Source organism: Pleuronectes platessa, chromosome 9 (assembly GCF_947347685.1).
Source record: "Pleuronectes platessa chromosome 9, fPlePla1.1, whole genome shotgun sequence".
Classification (NCBI taxonomy): domain Eukaryota; kingdom Metazoa; phylum Chordata; class Actinopteri; order Pleuronectiformes; family Pleuronectidae; genus Pleuronectes; species Pleuronectes platessa.
The window spans coordinates 6,157,020-6,172,783 of NC_070634.1; the positions used below are offsets into that span (position 1 = coordinate 6,157,020).

At 42.5% G+C, this 15,764-nt stretch overlaps 1 protein-coding gene across 1 annotated transcript; it reads left to right on the top strand.

Moving 5' to 3' along the window:
- Positions 1-5,039: 5,039 nt before the first annotated feature.
- sap130a (Sin3A-associated protein a) lies at positions 5,040-15,206 on the top strand. Its single transcript, XM_053431173.1, has 21 exons — positions 5,040-5,159; positions 5,774-5,902; positions 5,983-6,248; positions 6,851-7,018; positions 7,105-7,231; positions 7,359-7,474; positions 7,566-7,687; positions 8,293-8,440; positions 8,524-8,611; positions 8,746-8,850; positions 8,968-9,109; positions 9,567-9,682; positions 10,061-10,354; positions 10,444-10,615; positions 11,302-11,400; positions 11,490-11,848; positions 11,965-12,201; positions 12,293-12,418; positions 12,512-12,615; positions 13,267-13,380; positions 13,846-15,206. The coding sequence occupies exons 2-21, from the start codon at positions 5,791-5,793 to the stop codon at positions 14,002-14,004; spliced, it is 3,174 nt and encodes a 1,057-aa protein (XP_053287148.1). The 5' UTR covers positions 5,040-5,159; positions 5,774-5,790; the 3' UTR covers positions 14,005-15,206.
- Positions 15,207-15,764: the final 558 nt, after the last annotated feature.

Below are 15,764 nucleotides of genomic sequence, written 5' to 3' on the forward strand. Positions count from 1 at the left end.
CCACCAGTAAACTGTAGTGTCATGAAATTATGTATATTCTTCACAGCCTGTCTTTGCATTTGTTTCAGTCTGATCTGCTTGTATTTATCAAGCCCCTGTCCTTATTGCAGTATAAAAGTCATGCAATATTTGTATCCTAATTTGAGTAAATCAATGTGTCTGGCAGCAAGTCATCTGTCTCCTCTTGGAGGCTTGTGAGCATATTTTACTCTAAAGGCCTGTGTGAAATACTTGGAAAAATAAAGCTAGAGCTCCGTGTTTTGCCTTTATTTCCATGGAGATTCCAAAACTTCCTGCCTGCAGCAGTCATGGAATGTGCCCCCACCCCCCTTAACTTTTCCATATAAATCAGGGCACCGGCCTCCAATTTTAGGGCTGTTACAGAGTTGAAGCAAGCCTCTCAGATAGACATGCCTTTGCAGCATCATGTGGCTGGTAAATTAAAGCAACGTCTGTGTTTGGCTTCAAGCGTTGACTGTGGCCGAGTCGCAGCAATAGTACCACACCTGTTGGTTCTACTCTGACATCACTCCACCACTTTTACTTGTCCTCGACCCCTAATTCCTCTGTGAGACTTTACGTTGCATCTTTAAAACAATTAACATGTTTCAAGAATTCATTTTTATCAATTGTATCAAAGTTTAACTGCTCTTGCACATCATCAGAATTAATTCATCATTTATGCTAGACCTTCAATGTTAAAATCATCTCTCTATTTTTAAATAATGCAGGCTTAGTTTAGACTTTATAACTAAAGCTGCAATAATCAATATTTGAATTTATCAATGGACAAAATTCATACAATAATCCACACAGATCTGCCACTCCCCTTGGCTCTACTGAACTTTTTTGCATTTGTCAGCTTGTTGATTTGATTGGACATCTCTCATTAGCGTAGTGTGTATATGCAGCTGCCAGTGTATGCTACCTGCCCTGAACCAAATGACAGGCAGGTTTAAATCAAGTAGCTGCTGAACAGACAGTGATATTCTTATACATCCAGCAAACGGTCAGAGACACTTTGACAAGAACACAATGGTTGCTTGTGTGTAATCGGGTAATTGTTTCCTAACAAGCTTGTCAAAAGGACTTTGGGTGGTTAAATAATCAATCAAAACAATCCTACTATTTGGAGAATAGTTTGATTGTTATACAAAATATTCAACAGTCGTAATGTGGTAAACTCCCTATGACAGCAACATGAAGGACTCAAATGGCTAAAGTTTGAATATTTGATTATTATGTCATTATATTCAATATACTGAAATAAGTAAGTATCAGCTATGTAGAAACACAGTGTAAAAGTGTTAGAAGAAATGTTTATGAATATGTCCATGATAACAAATGATCAAATGATTTTGTGTAATGACAAAGTTGATCATCGTGATGAAGCCAGAGTATTATTACCTGGCTCTGTATTTCCCCTCTGCTCTACAGAAGGTTAATGTCTTTCAGCTAATTGTTTTGGTTCTAGTGGCAACAACATAATGTTCTTACATTTGTTTGCTCTCATAAGCATTATCACAGACCACAGCTGGCAGCTGCTGTTTTCATTGAAATAGCTCTGACAAACACACAAGGACTGTGTCCCCCATTAAAAGCATTCATGAGACACCATGTACACTCTGGCTGTTTGGATAACTTTAGTCAAGGACTGCCAGTGGTTTCCAGTGAACATCAACTGAGCTATGCCATCCAGAAAGACTGATTCACAGGAGAAGGAATGAGCTGATGAGTCAAAACGTTCTGTGTCTGAGGCAACACAGAGATGTGCTGTGGAGGAAGAGCTCCAGGCTAAACGAACACCAACACACCTGAGTCAGTGACAAAGACGTCACACTGTTTAGCCAGGTGCAAGCTACTTACCTGTGAAAAGTCTGCAATGCCAATGAGTAATAACCGATGTAGACAAGTGATTAAATGGCAAATGGGTATGTGAAACGACCAGAGCCATAGGCAAAGGTTTTCCAAGAAATTCCCCTGTCAGCACACACATGTTAATACTGGGATGTCACAATAGTCTCATCCTGCCTCATTCTGTGCAATTTATTAATGTTTTCTCCATATTGTGTTACTTCTCATTGAAGATTAACTTCTCTGGTGTTACACTTACACTGTTCCTTTCTCCTTGTACCTACAGTACTTGCTTTAAATAGCTTCATCTGTCCCCCATTTGAATACTTACTATGTGTGTTGTGCACAAAACAACAAAAAATACTCCTTGGCAATAAATACAGTCTGACATGTCTGCTAATGTTAGTAAGTCGTCAGAAGAGTGAGATTTAATGGTAACGAAAAAAAATCAAATGAATTTGAATTGAAAGCAACTTTGGGCACCAAAATGGTAGTTAAACTGATTATTGATAACATCTTACAATATGAAAGGTGCTTTATAAATAAAATGTCTTGCCTATTATTACAATGATGCCTTGAAATCACAAAGTGTCCTCACCTGTGGCGACTGGAGCACGGTTGTAACTCCACACCTCTGTTAATAAATGTCACCAACTGTCACAAAACCGTATTTACTACCCACTTCCCTTTTACTGTATTATGGCCAATGTTTGTGGCCATCAAACAATCCGTAACAACACCTCACATTCACAAAGGAAACACATTTAAAAGTATTAGCAGGTCAAACATAGTTTTAGTTTTTTATCATAACTCATAGCCTGTTTAGATTAACGTGTCCTTCCATTAATGTAATTAGGATCACTAAATCAAACAGTGAAATACTATGTATCATACAAAAATCATTAGGGGGGCCACTTTGTATATTCAAGTAAACTTAACTTAATCCTCTACATACTTTTATATTTTTGTGTTTTGCATGCAGCCGTAGATTTGACATCTGAATCATTTTTATTTAAAATGTCCATCTCTGTTGGTGGAACAGAGACAACATTGATAGAGTAGAGAGAGCTCTGGGACTACGTATATGACGTCAACTGAACAGTTAATTTATAGTAACAGTGGAAATATCCCTGTCAATCTGTCTTTCCAATTACACTCCTGATCAAAATCTTAAGACCAGTTAAAAAATTGCATGAATTTGCATTTTGCACTGTTGGATCTTAGGAAGGTTCTAAGCAGAGCTTCAAAATGCAAAAAGAAGAAATGGGAACAAGAGAACAAAAGTTGTGAGCAGGCAATTTATTGAAAACAACAATTTAACTCAAATAGGCTGTTCATCAGCTGATCAAAAGTTTAAGACCACAGCCTTTAAAAGCCAAAATCTGTGCAAAAATTTGGATTCCATGTCATTTCCTGTCAAGTAATCACACTGTGAAGATCTCTTGATGGCAAAGGCAAAAAAGCTCACCGTCTTTGAACGTGGTAGGATTGTTGAACTGCATAAACAAGGCCTCTCACAACGTGCCATCGCTGCTGAGGTTGGACGCAGTAAGAAAGTCATTTTGCATTTCTTAAAAGATCCTCAGGGTTATGGAACAAAAAAATCAAGTGGTAGACCCAAAAAAATCTCACGGGCGCTGAGCCGGAGGGTCCGAATGGCTGTCGGTCAAGACACGGGACGATCCTCCAGACAGTGGATGCCCTTCGTGAAGCCATCTTCACCACTTGGCGCAACATTCGCACTAGCCTTTTGGAAACACTTGCATCAAGCATGCCAAAACGAATTTTTGAAGTGATCAACAATAATGTTGGAGCTACTGATTACTGAGTCAGTTTTTGACACTTTAATTTCTGTTTTAGGAGTTTTTTTAATTTTTTTTTAGCTGTGGTCTTAAACTTTTGATCAGCTGATGAACAGCCTACTTCAGTTAAATTGTTGTTTTCAAGAAATTGCCTGCTCACAACTTTTGGGCTCTTGTTCCCATTTCTTCTTTTTGCATTTTGAAACTCACTTAGAACCTTCCTAAGATTCAACAGTGCAAAACGCAAATTCATGCAATTTTTTTTAACTGGTCTTAAGATTTTGATCAGGAGTGTATATACTGTCTTTCCAACTTCCATACGTATTTATTATCTCATAAACCTCATCCTGTGTCATTCACCCCTCACTGTCTTGCCTCCAGCCCCCTCTGTATCCATTCAAATTTGAATGGATACAGAGGATATCCATTCTCTTCCTTTTCTCTGACAATTCTCTTCAGCTCACCTCCACACATGCAGAGACAACTTCTGCAGATTTACAAAGTGATGCAAACTACCAAGGCCCTGATGCTGAATGTCATGCGGCCATCTTTGGGTATACACGTCAATCTGTCCTCCAGTAAAAGAGGCCCATGAACAAATTCTCTTTTGTTCATCTCTACGAGTTTCTTGCACTCCCTTGAACTTGAAAGTGAAACCTAGAATCAGCCCCTGCAACGATTCTGCATAGGGGGCTCCCGCCCTCTAGCGTTGCAATGAAGGTACCGCAGTGGCACCAGTGTACTGTAGGAGGGCTCAAAGCGTATCGAGCCAGCAGAACCAATCAGATTTCAAAGCGGGAGAGTCTCAATACATCCTCTCAACCTGCAGAGATGGTCACGTGATAGACCGAGCCAGCATCAGAATACTACTGTAGCATATTAGCACATTTAGCTGAGTCAGAGATCACCACAGTGTTTATACTTCTCCTTTTTATTTCCGTTTCGTGCGTGGCTCTGTGTTCTCAGCTCACAGAGAAGCTGGGCAAGCACAGGCGTGGACCGAGAAATACATGTGATAATGAAAATAGTACTGCTTCAGCACCATATTTAGAAAAGAGACAGTTTGTAAATAGCATTTTGCAAAAGCACATCCGCACTCTACGACATCAGAGTCTTTAGATGAGTGTGTTATGTCTCGATCACAGTGTAGTCGGTGTAACAGCAACACGGGAAGTGAAGGAGCGCGTTCACACATCGTGGTTATTGTCTCCTCGGTCAGCGTTCAGCTGAACGGGTTAGCTCCAGTGCTAGCAACAGCCACCGTTTACCACGTGACCGTGTCTCTCAGGTCGTAGTGCCCCCTCCCTGGCTCGACTTGAGCTCGGTCACAGCTGTGATTGGTCGGCGGCCCGGTTGTATGCTCTCTGATTGGTGGAGTGGAGCAGGGAGGTACGGATTTTCTCGGAGCGTTCTTCCGGTTTACATGTTGGGGTAAAAAAGAAAAGACGAATGGAAAAAGCTACAATCCACAAAACGAGCATTGCCCAGTAACTCAGTGAAACGGTAAAGACTGCGCACCATGAACGTGTTTTTTTAGTTGATCCCGGTGAAGCGTGTGTTGTGGAGAAAGTCCAGGGGTTCGCATGAAAAACAGGCAGCAGCTGGGTTAGCGACGATAACGCTAGCCTGCTGCTAGCTACGGTAGCTTTTTAGTTTGAACGTTTCCGTTAACGTAACCCAAGACCTTAGTTTACATTATCGAGATGAGTTAATGTTAACCTGGAAGCCATTTTATAATTGTGTGCACATGTGATATTTAAAAAGCAGCGGTGCTGTTGTTGACGGTCAGTTGTGTCTGTTGTTGCTCCTACAACGTCAATCAAAGCTCCATTAAATGTTTTCGTGTTTGTTTTAAAATGCATTTGTAAGCGTATTAATTAATTGAAGCGGGTTCATGTCTCTGAGCTGCTCCTGGCTCCTTTGCTCACAGGTTACATTATTCCGCAGCTTCTTGTTAGCATGTCCATGTAGCCGCTCTTGTCTAAGGGGAAGCGTTGTATTGTTGTAATCCTACAAGGTTAAGAGAAAGAATACCGTCGTTAACTGTCTCTAGATCTTAATGATTTATTATCTTATGCTCATGCTTGATTTAATCTGTTACTCTGACACTGATTTAGGTCCCGAAATAGTTAAAATGAGCTCCCAGCAATTCCCCCGACACGGTCTGCCTCCTTCCACCGGGGGAGCGCCTCAGATCCCTGCTGCTGGAAACCTCATGTCTGTCAGTCAGCCTTCAAATGCTTCAGGTAAGTGTCTTTCACTGAACACATTTACAGCATGCTTCAGAATATGTCTGTTTAAACACGGGTTATTCAATTTTCCATAGCTGGTACAGATGCAGACAGCAGCCGGGATGCTGAGCACGGGCAGCAGGATCATCCCCCAGCTGGAGGAGGGGGGACCTTGGCGTTCAGAGAGGACAAGCAGGAGACGATGGTGGTCAGACCGTACCCCCAAGTGCAGACGCACAGTCAGCCACAAGCTGTTCCCCAGGCCGTGCCCATCCAGGCTGGCACTCCTTTGACTGTGCCTGCCCCCCCTGTCCACCTCCAGCAGGGTCAGCCTGCAGTCCTCACTGAGGGACAGATGAAGGTATCTGCAGAGCTTTTATATTCATAGTACATCATGTAGTGTTATTACCATGTCCAGTGTGAGGTGAATACAGTTTAAATGACATCTACATTAGCCGAGATAAATTGCTTTCAGTGGTTGTGGAACAATAAAATGCTTAGTTCCAACTTATTCACACAATGAAGAAGAAAAACCGAAAGTTGCGGGTCTGTTTTCAGTCCAAGTGGTTGAAGAGAGCTCAGTATAGATCTGGTATGTCAGCTCATGTCTTTAAAATAATAAAACATTGGACTTTAAAACTTTATATTTCAAGACAGTACCAGCAGGAAGGATAGTTTAATTTCTCTTTGTGGATAAACCACCTGCTCAATTGTTTAATCCACATATTATTTTTTTGGAATTACTTTAAGAAATTATCTTTGGGACTTTGACTTAGACTGGTTCACCAATATAATGTTTTATAAACTTTAGTGAAGTTACAGGCCATGTGGGTACAATTCCTCTATAAATGCACAGAAGCACGCTGTTTTCCATTTGTTTGTTTCTGTGAGTATTGTTTTAGTTTGTTTAAAAAAAATGTCAACACCATTCACGGCTAAAGAGCAGCCATCTCTTTCTTTTAGGCTGTCCTGAAGTCACCCATGCCGAGTCGTCTTATTGCCCCAGCACCAGCTTCCAACCAACCTCACATCCCCATTCCCCCCAAGGTGCCTGGTCACATTACTGTCACCTTAGAGAGCAGTATTGCTCCCACCCAATCTATTCCTGTGGCAACCATCAGTGGTCAGCAGGTGAGTGCATGACACATTTACTGTTGGTGTATGCGTGTCTGTTTCTGGATGGTTACTTAAGACCTGGTTTGGTTTCGATGTTTCAGGGCCACTCCAGCAACTTACACCACCTGATGCCAGCAAACATTCAGATTATTAGGAGCGGTGCCCCTGCACTGCAGATCGGGACCCCTGCCGTCCCCCCCCAGACCTTTACATCCCATTTACCCCGAGGTATGCATGATTTCATACCAGAGATATGCTAAGTTTGTTTGGTCATTCTTAAAACAGTGTTATGTTTGCAGCTCATTCGTGACAGTGCATCTGTAGAGCTTGATCTATGTCATCCTTTACCCTGCAGGGGCTGCTGCAGCTGCTGTAATGTCCGGCTCCAAAACGGTCCTACGACCAGCCACCGGAGGAAGTGGAGGCCCTGGCCAGCCCACAGTGCAGCACATTATTCATCAGACCATTCAGGTACCCAGAACCTTTATCTACTGGGGTGCAGATATTGTTTTATGCATTTGGAAACCTTGCGTATAACCATGTCATCTCGCTGTGTTCACAGTCCCGTCCTGCTGTAACAAGCTCTACAGCTGTGCTTCCAACTGTGGTGGCCCCCATCTCAGCTAATAGAACCCAGTCTCCATCTATTAATCCAAGTGTTACACACCCTGCAGATGCCCATGGGTAGGTTGTTCACATTTATTGAAGAGAGCATAATCAGAGATGCTGTGTGTGTATAAGTTTTGGATGTGATTAGAAATGTATCACTTTTTAATTTCATGATATTTGGAAAAAAACATTTCAGGCGATGGAGCTACCCTGTTGTGACTCTTTAGAAAACTTGGAATTGTTATTTGTTTCACTTTTTACTTTGCTTGAAGGACTTTAAGATGCCTGGAAATGTGAAAGGAACCTATTTTTAACAAGAAAAAGGAAGAAAGAAATCTGAGAAATTATTAAACTTCTTTTTTCTATGCCAGTTAAAATCTATTTTACAGATTCCTTCAGCTATTTGACAGTTTATATATATCATTTTCTTGGTGGAAAACCAGAACAAAAAAACTTCTTGAATTGTAATTTGACAGGTATGAATTACAACTGATAAACTGTGTAAAACTCAAAACAAAATACAGACAACGCTTTATAAATCACTTGGGAGTTGCAGTGCTGGATATGTCAGTTAATCTGTATTTTGTTACCATTGGTTCTACAGAGTTTTCTGGACTGACCTTTCCTTTTGGGCCTTTTTATGCACTAAACCGATAACTAACTAGATCTTTATCTCTCAGGCGACCAGGGCTGACTATTCATCCCCCTCCAGCCACCGTCAGTATTCAGAGGCCTCAGGCGTCCCGTGACACTGCCACAAGGATCACACTGCCATCACATCCGGCAATTGGGGCTCAAAAGCCTCAGCCTCCACACACTATGACACAGGTTACTTCTTGTCTATGGCAGCCTACACAGATAATGTCATCATTCACATTGACTGAAATAACAGCCCCCTTTTCTCCTCACAGAAGCCCATGTTCAGTTCTGTGACGCCGATGGCCGCAGCAACTGTGGCCCCGATTGTTGCCACGACTGTGCCATCAACAACTTCAATAGGTATTGCATTTTGAATCTTTATATATTTTAACTATTAACAGTAGTTTACATTTGATTAAAGCGCAGAGAATCATCTGCAGCTCGGACAGTTATTCAGATGTCAATATCACTTATGATGTTGTGTTGTTGTTTAGGCTCGGTGCCACACACACAAATGACCAGTAACACTATTGTAACCATGACGATGGCCTCGCACTCCTCTCATGCTACAGCTGTGACCACCTCTGCCATACCCGTTGGTAAGTTTGACTTTTTGTTGGTAAAACTACTTGGTGTTTCGTAACCATGTGAGGTTTTGTAGAATGTTTTATTGCGCACTCTTAACAGTTGTCTTAACCCCCTGTTGTTGCTCACAGCTAAAGTGGTCCCTCAGCCCATCGCCCACTCGTCAGCCCGCGTGCAGCCTGACTATCCAGGAGAGAGAACCAACCTCATCCCAATCCCAGGGCACCGGTCGTCTCCCAACCCAGTCACCATGGAAGCAAGAAGTGAGAACAGGTAAGAGCTCAATATTTGTGAATTTATCCTTCAAACAAATGCAAACCAAACATCCACATAACGTTTATATATTAAGACAATGTTTTGACTTCTGACATCTAGCTGTTCCACAAAACACTGTAGAGTTATAATCCAGCAAAGATCCTTCATTCTTCCCACTTTCCCTCAAATTGTCCCCATATATATAGCTGCTATAAAAGCAGGATTGGCACTCAAACCTAGAAGATAGATATTGAGCAGCAGTTATCAAGTTCATGTGCCTTAATACTAATGCAGGTTGTGTTGTAATCATGACTTCTTTATAAAAAATATGGAAATAGAGAAGATGAATGCTTATGAAGTCTATATCTTAATTATTAGGAAAGGATGTATTTTTATTAATGAAAGAAGTACAGATAAAATACTTTTTTGATCTGCTGAAGAACTTTTGTAAGTCATGTGTTTGTTTCTTTTTAAGGCCTCCGGTACCAGTACAGTTCCAGTACTTCCTGCCGACTTACTCCTCATCATACCCCCTGACACACACCTACACCCCAATCAGCAGCTCTGTATCTACCATCCGCCAGTATCCTGGTAAGCACTTTGTTGTTTTACTTGCACTCACAGCCTTGTCACATTACATTTCAACAAAGTTTATCGACATTGGCCCCCTGAAAAAAGGATGTGATGTCATGTTATTGATGTGTAACATTAATACTGATCAGAGCAATTCAACTATAAACTGCACGAGAGTGATGCAACTGCTTTTTTTGTAGGGTTGTGTGATAGTGTACCAAAAATACAGATGAAACTAGAAGAATATTTTAGTGCAGCAGTGTCTCAATTGGCCAAATTCACCCACTCATATTGACATTATGGGGACTCGTCACTTTAGATGTGAAACTAAAGTGTCAAAGAAGCAACGTAAAAACGAATTTCCTTTATTTAAACTTAATGCTTTCTCTCGACAAGTCACCCCTCAAGCTCCGAGCTCAGCATTGCCCACTCAGCCTGGAGTAGGTGTGGCCACAACTGTTCATCTGAACCACATGCAGCTGATGGCGGTCGATCGGATTGGTCTGCCCTCTGCACAAATCAGCACCCAAGGGATCCAGCCAGCACCAATCACTGCGCAGGGTATCCAGCCTGCACCAATGGGTGTGCAGGGCCTGCACACGCCTGGGTCGATCACCACACAGGGAATGCAGCAGGCGCCTATGCTCACTCAGCAGCAGCAGCAACAACCACAGTCTGAAGCTAAACCTGGTAATTATAACATGGACTCTGTGTGACAGTGTTAAAGCGGAGTTTCCTGATTTATGGGCTGTTTGTAATTCATGCTCTGTTTCACTCAGGAGTCGTTTTGGCAGACGGCTTTGTAGCCAGTCCAATCAGCAGCACATTCGGCACCACCCAGCCTGTAGCCACCATGGTCCAGGCACATGCCCAGGGAGGAGTAGGAGGAGCTCCCACCCTGGTCTCCTCCCCCAGACCCAGCATCCTTCGTAAGAAGCCTGCTAATGAAGGGTGAGTAAAACAACCAGCACATGAGACACTGGACTGGAGTGTACATTTTTTATTTCCTGTGTTCATGAACAGGAACACCTCTGTGAGATGTGATGATCAAGATAATCAATGACTTCAAACAATGATCCCTGTTTTCGGTTTCATGGAAGTTTTTACCCATTTAATTTTAATCAAACGTGAAAAGTAACAATTCGATCATTTTGACACAGCTGCCAGTGAGAGGTCATCAGAAAAGCACTGTTCTGTGACAGAAATAAAGAAGGACATGTTTTAACATTAGATGTAAAATATAAGAAAATGATACCAACTGTGATGTTTGACTGAAATAGAAAGCCAGCATAATTCTCATTTGGATGACGCTCAAGACCAAATCTGTTTCTACAAGCACTTCTTCTAAGTTGTGCTTATTGAGCTTAATATGCTAAATTGAATATAAGATTTGTGTTGTAATTGTAGAGAGTTTCTTTTGTCTTGATTCTGAATCTTAACGGACTGTGGTGAAACTAAGCCTGGAGTAATCTAACCCCCAACTGAAATATTACACCTAACCTGTGTTTAAGAAATTCACTTTTTAATATCTGCTGTATGGAAGGTTAGATAGATGGATACTTTATTAATCCCGTGGGAAACATGGTTGACATATTCTTCAAATAAAGTATGACAGAAACCTGCTTTGTGTATTTTAGTTGTGTTCGTAAGAACCTGATCCCCGCCCAGCCTAGTGAAGCCAGCAGTGGCAGAATCGAGAGTGGCGTGAGAGGAGCTGGATCTCCCCGACCTTCTGGGTGAGCGCCTGTCAAATCACATGATCTCATCCTGTCATTGTAAGTTCTGATATGAGCCTAAAACCTGACACTTTTGATTCTTTTCATAGCGTGAAACCCAAAGCTGAGCTGCACATGGCAGTGGCTCCACCTGTCATGGCTACAGTAGAAGCACTTCCTTCTCAGTTAGGAGAGCAGCAGATGGTGTCCTCTAGTACGCAGCACCTTGCCCAAGCCATCCCCAACATGCTTGCCACATCAGGACCTGGACCTCCCTCCCAACCCTCCACCCTCCTCTCAGCCCTGCCAGCAGCCATGGCTGTCACTCCCCCCATCCCCGCTTCAATGGCCAACACCGTGGCCTCCCCCACCCAGCCTGCAGCCAGTAGCACTGCAGCTTGTGCTGCCAGCTCCACCTGCTCAGATGTGAAAATCAAACAGGAGGTAGAGAACATGGACACACAGCCAGGTGAGGAGCACATCTGGCCTCTTCTTGTCAGTGGGGGGGGAGACTGAATTTAAAGGGGGGAGACTGAATTTAAGGAAGATCTTAAGTAAAGGATGTTTGTATCTCTTCCCTCACAGATCCTAACTCAAACTTGCAAGCACTCACCAGCCAGGCCTCCTCCCTGACCACTCCCGCCACAGGAGATCTGATCCCCGGGGCGTCCCCGAGGAAGAAGCCCCGCAAGCAGCAGCATGTTATTTCCACAGAGGAGAGCGAGATGGTGGAAACCAACAGCACGGATGAAGAAAAGACCCCTGGCCGGCCCATCACTGGCAGGGCGGAGAGGTGTGAATCTCCACCCAGGGAATATGTTGGTATGTAATGTGATACCCTTCATTGTCACAGTGATGATTTCAGTCTGTGTTGGTAGCACCATGAATTGTTAAACTCTTGTTTTTGTTTTAGATGAAGAAGGTGTGCGCTATGTGCCAGTCAAGCCTCGGCCTCCTGTCACCCTTTTGCGGCAGTACCGCAACCCCTGGAAAGCTGCCTACCACCACTTCCAGAGGTACAGCGACATCCGGGTCAAAGGTCAGTATCTTATTGCATACAGGCAAAAATACCCACATTTTATACAGCCAGCGGCTTTCCTCTCTTACAGCAGTTCTTTTTTTTCTTTCACAGAAGAGAAGAAGGGCACCTTGCAGGATATGGCCAACCAGAGAGGAGTGGCATGCAGAGCACAAGGCTGGAAAATTCATCTGTGTGCTGCACAGCTCAGGCAGTTGGTGAGTGCTGGTCTCAGAACTGAAAAGATATTATTCATTGTTTTCATTATTCTTAAAATGCTTTCAGACATGAAAAGGAAGTGCCATACATATAGAAGTTAAGACTTTGAAGATGACACGATTCAAGAGCTAATGGTGATTCGGTCTGACGCCGGAGTTGATGAGCTGTAAACAAAAACATGTGATCTCTGCAGTGGAATTGATCAGTTATGTCCTGCGTCTGCCTGCTGAACCACCCCTCACCTGAATGCTCTGGAAATGTTGTTGTAAACGTTTCTGACTGGAGTCTCTCCTCCTGCGTTCTTCATATGTGAAAGGCAAACTCGACAAAGTCCTGACATCATTGTCCAGAGTTTTTCCAGAGTTCATGTCTGAAAAAGGCTTTCATGCCTTAATTCATATGCCCAAAGGTTTGAATAACAGCATTGGCTTAAATGAAAGAGTGATTACATCTTATTTCTTGTTTCATCTTTATGATACAATGTTACTGCAGTAACCGGCAACACAATAAATTCAGCATTTTAAAAAACACCAAACTCAGCGACCAGAGTAAATTGAAGCAGTATAACATAACTCACTATTCATTTGTGTCTTGGTAATTCTGTTTTTTGGGCTTCTGTAATCACCATGTGATTATTACTTGCTCCCCAGTCGAGTTTGGAGCATGACGTGTACAGTCGGCTCTCCACCCTTCAAGAGGGTCTGATTCCAAAGAAGAGAGCAGGCTCTGACGACGACCTTCACCGAATCAACGAGCTTATACAGGTATGGTTACTAGCTGCAGTAAGTGTCTAACCTCAGTTATGCAGTCATTGTCATTAAAGTTGTCCATATAAATTATGTTGTAAACAACTTGATGCATGGAGTGAAACATTTATTCACCTTACCCAGATTGAAAAAAATACTCATCTAATCCAGTAATAAAGTGTAAGCTATGTCTGATACAAGTGACTGCAGCAAAACCCTGTGCATTTACATGAGAGCAGCAATCATTTGACCCCTGAACGAGAGAATAGATAGATAATACTCTCACATGACCAAACCTTTGCTGCATCAAAGCTCCACCATATTGAGGCAGATACATTTGACTGTAATTTAACTTTAGGAATCATTCTTGTGGATTTACTGATGTTTCGTTACTACATCATAAAAACTGCCTTCTAATCCTAAATCGTTATCTTGTCCGTCAACAAATCAGCTTCAAGTTATTTGTTTGTTTCGTGTCCTCAGGGTAACATGCAGCGCTGTAAGCTGGTGATGGACCAGGTGACCGAGGCCAGAGACACCATGATGAAAGTGCTCGACCATAAAGAGAAAGTGCTGAAGCTGCTCAACAAGAACGGCGCCGTCAAGAAGTCCTCCAAACTGAAGCGCAAAGAGCGAGCGTAAAAGACCTTCTGTTCTGCCCACGACCGCCACTGTCTCCTCTCTGAGGGGGGATGAAGGAACTGCTCAGAATTTGGTGCTATGATTTGCCCTATACAATCTCACGCACCCTCCCTATCTGCCTGAGAGTGGACGGAGAGAAGTGACAGAAGGACTTCAAAAAGAGATGGCACACACATTGAGCGTCAGAGTGGCCACCGGGATGGCCCCAACATTGTTTCCCTCCTTTTTGTTTATTTCTAAAGACCCCAAGATCCTTTTTACTAACTGAGTTTCTGCCTCTTCTTCCAAGACGACGTCTGAAGCGGGCACGTTGTTTATTTTTAATGTTGAGCGCTGAAGGCAGGTGGAGTGAATCCCTAAGTGACAAAAGCATTTCAGTTCAGACGAACAGCCCAAGAGTTCTAAATGGGATTAATCAGTCATTTTAAGCAAACTGTGTATACAGACTAATCTCAATTGTGCTCTTTTCATCAATCTGTGCCTTCATTTTGTCAGTGGATGTGAAATTGACAGAAACATGTGAACGTGGTTTCACTTTGCGGATGAAACATTCTTAAAAGTTGATTCAAAGAAAAGGTTGAGGCCATTTTCACTGCTAACTTTTTTTTTTCTCTGTGCAGATTTGTTCCTCTAGCATTGGAAAACGTCTACCTAGTTTAGTTGTAATCTAAAAGTAAATTCAGACTGTGGGTCAATGGGTTGAGATGGAAAAAAATACTAGAAGAACCTAAATGTGGCAGATTGAATTTAACGTACAAAAAGAAGTGTTCACCTGGTGTGACAGGATGAATAGTGTCCTTACAGTGAGTAAAACATACTTCATTCGGAATACGCCAAGCTAACTGAACAGTTCAACTGCCATGAATCACCCACTTAACCCGAAGTAGAATGGTTTCATGGTGGTAATAAGATAGTTTCAGAAAGTCCGGTGCTTGAACGAGAGGGCGCGAGTTTTGTCGTGCGTTCAGAGCGATTGATTGAATTCATGTATATCACTGTAAATGTGCTGTTGTTTTTTTTCCATTGACCTGGTTCTTTTCAAGTTTTGTACTCGAAACACGTTTGTGCTGTGTGACGTGCGCTGCTTCATTTTGCTGAGTGTAACGATAATGACGTTATGAGATGAAGTGAGCCTGGAACACTCAGCTGTTGTACATTGTTTTTGTCTGTGTAATTATAGTAAAGATACTTAAACAATACAAGGGACGCTGGTATTTTCACTCTTCTTTTTCATTCTAAGGTTGAATATATTTTTGGCAAGGAGTCAAATCTATGCGGTAATAAAGAATGAAACCACAGTGGCTGATGGATCCTCTTCAGAAGTGAGCTCAGACATAGACCTTTGCATGTAATTATATTCATTTTAAATGAGAGGAAAAAGCAGTATAACCCAACAGATGATATCTGCTGTATAACCCCTGTTCTGAACTTCAGATATAGCATGAGATCTCTATTTGCACCTGTGGCCCCATGTATTTATATCACATTACTACTTTCCACTTGTTTTTTTCCTGTCCCCTGGTTTGTGGCCCTCCCCTTGCTCTCTCTTTCATTCTCTCACTCTGAAAGTGTCTTTGATTCCAGATCTGACTACTTAACTATTACTATTATTATTTTCTCCCTCTCTCTTGCTCCCTCTCTAAGACAGCTGTTCCTGCCCAATCTCCTCTTTCTCCTCCTACCTCTTTTCCACCCACCTCTCCACTTACCCATATGGCCGCCCACATCGAGCCTGGGTCTGCTCGAGGTTTTTTTAAGGA